General features: G+C 52.8%; 1 protein-coding gene across 1 annotated transcript in view; it reads left to right on the top strand.

Annotated features, from left to right (window-relative positions):
* PLEKHD1 (pleckstrin homology and coiled-coil domain containing D1) overlaps positions 1 to 1,451 on the top strand; it is a 28,909-nt gene extending 27,458 nt beyond the window's left edge. Inside the window, exons 12-13 of the mRNA XM_034992558.1 lie at positions 97 to 246; positions 554 to 1,451. Of these exons, the coding sequence (XP_034848449.1) occupies positions 97 to 246; positions 554 to 723 (320 nt within the window). The 3' untranslated portion in view covers positions 724 to 1,451. The remainder of the gene's footprint in view (positions 1 to 96; positions 247 to 553) is intronic.
* The last annotated feature ends 4,337 nt before the right edge of the window (positions 1,452 to 5,788 follow it).

Genomic DNA, 5,788 nt, shown 5'->3' with positions numbered 1-5,788 from the left:
GCGGGAGCCGGGAGCCGGGGGGCGGAGCCGGGGGGCGGGAGCCGGGGCGTGGGGCGGGAGCCGGGCGGGAAGGACGCAGCGGCACTGCGGCCGCAGGGTTCTTCGAGGAGTGCATCCGGAACGCGGAGCTGGAGGCCAAGATGCCGGTCATCATGAAGAACTCGGTGTACATCCACAAGGCGGCCACTCGCCGCATCAAGAGCTGCCGCTTCCACCGGCGCCGGTCCAGCACCTCCTGGAATGACAGTGAGTGTGGCTATCCGCGTGCCCCTGCTGGCGTGGGGACGGTCGGAGGCCGCGGGTGGGGACGCGGCCGGAAGAGGGGAGGGTGGGGACTGGGAAGTGCTGATCCAGCTCGGAGGCTGGACAGTTCGGCCTGGACCTGGCTCCACCGGCCTCGGGCTTCTCCCGGGATTCCGGGAGCCGGTGGGCGCGGAGAGGCTGGGAGGAGCTCGGCAGCCTGTGGGATGGGGAGCCGGGGGGGCGGGCTGGGGTTGGGGACCGGGCCAAGCCTCGGTGGAGAGAGGGCTGCTCACGGCCTCCCTCTCCCCAGTGAAGCCGTCCCAGTCTTTCATGACCTCCCAGCTGGATGCCAACAACATGGAGGAGCTAAAGGAGGTGGCCAAGAGGCTCAGCCGGGACCAGCGCTTCCGAGAGTCCATCTACCACATCATGGCAAACCAGCCAGGAGCCCCCTCGGTGATTCCCCGGGGTGGAAAGTGAGGAGCGGGCCTTCCCTGCCTCCCAGGTCTTTCCTCAGTGGGGGAAGGGGTGCCAGGGGGAGGTCTAACTCTACCTGGCACCTCTCGGCTCCCCTCTGGGCCAGGGCTCTGCCTGGCGGCCAGCCTCCCCCTCAAAGGACGGCGATGGCCCCTCCCTCACCCCCGCCCCAGACCCTACCCTTGGGTTTGCATCAGGCCCAAACAGGCCCAAGCTGGTGAGGCCAGGAGGGGCCTGGCTGCGCTTGGAGACCTCTGGGTTGGGGAATGGGGCAGGCAGGGCCCACAGCCCGTTCTTGTGCCCGCTACATCTCTGTGATGCTGCCTCTCTGGCCTCCCCTCCCCACCTTGACACCTGCTTCCTCCAGGGGTTCCTAACCCTTTCTTTGCTTCTGAGACCCATAGATGTGTCTCAGCCGAGGCTGCTCACTTCTACCACATCGTGGGGCAGGGCGGGACCTATCGCAGTGACTTTCGGGTCTGTGACATAGCACACCTGCCATGGTGTCTCCTTTCCTGAGGTTGGGCCCTCCCTGAGGGGCTACCCGCTTGCTCCTCTCGCCAGCTGAGTTCACCCGCCTGCAGCTGCAGCTGGTTTGGAGGGTGATGTGACCCTGCCCCCTCCGTCCCATATCCCTCCTGCTGGGTACCTAGGGTCCAGGGCCCTGGCTGGGATCTGGGGCCAGCAGCGATTCTGAGGGCTCTCCCAGAGGACAAGAAGTAAGCTGGGGGGGGGGGGGGGACAAGGTGGCATTGTTTACTCCTGGTTGGATAGGGAGGCAGCTGCCTCTGGCTGTGGGGCCTCTCTTGGTTTGTGGGATCACAGATGTCCCCCTCTGAGCTGCGCCTGCTTTAGGCACCTTGCCTCCTCTCCCTGCAGAGGCTTTACCCAGTGAAGCCATGTGACCCTGGAAGATGACGGGCCCGGACCTGTAATAAGGCCAGTAGCCGTTGGTTGGCCCCATGTCATCGGGTGAAGCTGAAACACCCTGCCAGTGGTCTGTGGGGGGCACCCCTCTGCCACAGACAGTCTGCTCTCCTCTTTTCCTAGCCACACCCTCCAAAGCTGCCTGGGTCTATCATCTCTCCAGAAAAGGGGTCTACCAGGGATCAGGGTGCTCATAGTCACTGGTGGTTAAAGGTGCTGATCCTCTGCTGCTTGGCAAACAGAGCGAGGAGCCCCGTCTGAGCGGTGCACAGATGCCCCAGATGGCCGTAGGGCATGCCCCAGCAGAGGTGCTGTCCCCCCACCCCCTCAAAATACATGCATATCTGCTGGACGGCCAGCCCAGGCCAGGCCGCGGTGCCCTGCTCTGTGCTCGCGGCTGCCCTGTGACGCTAAGGGGACTCAGCTAAAGTCCTGGGTGGACTCTGATGGCTTCAGCCAGTCTCTGCAGACTCTGGGTGGGGACAGGGGCAGAGGCACTTAGAATCGATACATCTGAAAAGGGATGAGTCTAAATGTAAAAACTTTAAACATGTAGAAACCTGCATAAACTTGGAACTCATTTATCTAACATGAATAGAGGATGGACTTTGAAATGAGGAGGAAGATGTATACAATCAAGATTGCTGTTTTTTATTTTTGTTTTTTTAAAGAATTAGATTAATAATGGTTTGCTCTTGGAGAAATATCTTTTGGAAATTTCCAAATACATTTTCCCCCCACGCAAGCTATTAACCAGGATAGAAAGTGTTTTTCTGTGCACATTCACCAATCCCTAGTTGCTTTCCTCCCATTTCACCCTGTACTTTCTATGCCTCAGGCAAGTCTGGGTTATCTTCAACCAGCTGATCAGTCCACAAGTATTTATTTGTTAAAAGCTCACTGTGTACCTAACACTGTAAATAGAAAAAGAGCAACATCTCTATATGAAAATGTACCACAGTGGAAACTACTTATTGGAAATGTATTGATCTGATTAAAAAAACAAAAAACAAAAAACAAACCCGTATTCCTTGGCCAATTAAATGGATTTCCCGCAGTAGTGCTTGTGGTGTGATCATTGCTAGAGAGATGCTGCCCCCTGCAGGCCATATGTGGAATTGTGCGATTCCCCGCATGTAGTCTTAATAAACCTGCGCGTTTCTCTACCTATGAGGAAATACTCCGCAAAGCTGCACCTCCTGGGAGTGGCTTCTTAATAATTAACTGAAAAATCGGTGTTCCCACCCTGAGGTCCCGGCCGTCCCCATGTAACGAGGACTGTCAGCTGGTTTTTATTCTGATTTGAGCACTGACCAAAGGGTGCAGACTATGTAAGTGGGAATAGCTCCAGGGGAGGTGAAAGACACCTAGTTTCATGGCTTGCTGGCTTCAGTATCCCACTGGAAATTGACGGCATGCCTTCTCTGCTGAGGAGAGGTTTATGCTTTTGTTTTGTAATCCTATAAGAGAGAGCAAGAAATGGTAATGACTGGATTCTCCTCCTTTTCGGTTTGTTTCCTCCCTGGGGCTGGGTGATCGATCATCATGCCCAGGACTGTCCCAGTTTGTATTGTTTCCTAGCATAATTATTAATGGCTCCCAGCTTAGGTGATAATTATGTGGTCGTCCTGGTTGTAATGCTGTTCCCCAAAAGTATGTTAATGGGTGAGGTAAGAGATCTGTAAAACACTCAGGTCCTGACCCACTGCCCAGCTCCAAGCTCCTGGGAAGGATCCACTGCCTGTATTTGTCTCTGGAGAGATGTCACTGTTCCCCCCCCCAATCCTATCCCACCCAGCTCAGCATGACCTGGGCAGCCTGTGGGTGATCGGGCACCATCCGAGTAAAATTTGGAGCTCACGGTGAATGATGTTGGCGGACCAGAGACTTGCTCAAGTCTCAGGGAACCAGCCTGTGTCAGATTTGGTCTCCATGGAAGGTAGTCATTAAAACCACCAGACAAAGGGGCCGCTCTGAAGCCCTCAGATAAAGCCCAGCAGCTCCTGGGGAATCTTGTGCTTCTGTGAGGAGCCAGGATGGGGCTGCTTGGACCCCAAGGCTCCCCAAAGTCAGAAAGCTTATGGCTTTGACTCCTGGGGGGAAAGCTACTGCTTCTTTTACCTCACACACTCCTGGTGAGCAAGGGGCAAGGAGTCTTCTGGCTTTGCTTCTGGGCGAGACTCAATGATCAGGCAGAGAAGCTGGGTTGAGACAGGGTTGCTCGAAGGCAGGAGGCTTCACCTCAGGGGCTGTAGATTGCAGAGCCAGAGCCAGCTGCCAGTGCATTTGGGGGCTCATTCTCTGCACTCGTCTTGCTTCCCCTGAAGGATCTGATCCCCGCCTCTAGGCTGAGGGTCCTGCTATAAACAGACTCAGCCTGTCCTGTTACCTGGGCAAAAACTGTGGCTGATGGGCCTTGAAGTGTCACTGATCCCAGGAGAACCTTTCCTCTAGCAGAGCAGTAACGCAGTCACAAGAAGAGAAGGGAAAGAACTTGTCCCGCATGCTGCTTGCTGCTGAGGGGGTGGGGTGGGGGTGTCTCTGGTGGTTAAAGGTCAGCTCTCAGCTCTGTAGGTTTTAATAAGTCACCAATTAAAATGCTTTTTGTAGGGGCACCTGGGTGGCTCAGTCCGTTAAGCGTCTGCCTTCGGGTCATGATCCCAAGGTCCTGGGATGGAGCCCCTTGTCAGGCTCCCTGCTCAGTGAGGAGCCTGCTTCTCCCTCTCCCTCTGCCTGCTGCTCACCCTGCTTGTGCTCTCTCTCTCTGTCAAATAAATAAAATAAAATAAATAAAAATAAAATCTTTAAAAACAAAAAAATGCTTTTTATATGTATATATTTTTATTAGGTAGGAGATAAGTCTCTTAAATCTCACAAGGCTGCTCAGAGCCTTTGCAGTTCTCAAGTTCTATGAACTGGGAAAACTGGGAACCTGCAGCTCTGGGATGAACAGAAATAGGACTGTCCCTACCAGCGCTAATCACAGAAATACAGTTCTTAGGGAGGAAGGATGTTCTGGCTCATGTCAAGCTTGATGCCGTGCAATTGTCAGAAAATTTTAGTGTTGAGATGAGAAGAGGAAAGATAACTAATTTATCAGCCCAAAGAAAAGGCAGTGGTGACCAATTAGTCACTTGGAAGGCCATCCTGGGAAAGGAAAGATGTCCATTCTCATGTTCATCCTGATGTCTGAGACCATCTCTCAGCGTCACTTCTTTCCATCTTCATTCGACAGATGTTTATTGGGATGCCATCGCCTGAAGTCAAGCACCTACCATGTGCTTATTATCTCTATCACTTACTATTATTTTTTTCATTGTGGTAAAATATACATAATATAAAAGTTACCATTTTGACCATTTTTTAAGAAGATTTTATTTATTTATTTGAGAGGGAGAGAAGCAGACTCCCCACTGAGCAGGGAGCCCGATGCGTGGGGCTCGATCCCAGGACCCGGAGATCATGACCCGAGCCAAAAGCAGATGCTTAACCGACTGAGCCACCCAGGCGCCCCCCATTTTGACCATTTTCAAGTGTACAGTTCAATAGTGTTAAGTGTATTCACATAGTTGTGCAACTATCTCCAGAACTTTTCATCTTGCAAGGCTGGAACTCTATGCATTAAACAAGTCCCAGTTTCCCCCCTCCCCAGCCCCTGGCAACTACCATTCTACTTTCTTTTCCTATGAATTTGACTTCTTAAGATAATTCATAAAAGTGGAATCACACAGGATTTGTCTTTTTACCAACTGGCTTGTCTCACTTAGCGTAACCGTCCTCAAGATTTGCTCACATTGTAACATGTCAGAATGTCCTTCCTTTTTAAGGTTGAATAATATCCTACCACTTTTGAAAAGAAAAACTGATTGAAATCTTATTTTTCTGTAAATTGTTGGCCAGTGATGAGGGCCCTGCCTGTCTTAAAGGATAAGAGAGTCACAGCTGAGGGGAAGGGAAGATGGGTCCCTATGCTTCCCTTTTTTTCCAGGTTGCTCCTCATAATGGCCTGGTATGGAGATGCTTTGGAGTTCACTTCCTCCTTCTTCCCAGCAGATGGCAGCATGCTCTGCGCTGGGCCGGCAAAATCTGGGGGCAAAGTGAGCTAAGGCTCACAGAGAAGGGGGAGGGCTTGGGGACACTG

Source organism: Mirounga leonina, unplaced genomic scaffold (assembly GCF_011800145.1).
Source record: "Mirounga leonina isolate KUSES-001 unplaced genomic scaffold, KU_Mleo_1.0 Mir_82, whole genome shotgun sequence".
Lineage (NCBI taxonomy): Eukaryota > Metazoa > Chordata > Mammalia > Carnivora > Phocidae > Mirounga > Mirounga leonina.
Note: the sequence above shows the minus strand (reverse complement) of the source record. Positions and strands in the feature narration are given on the sequence as shown.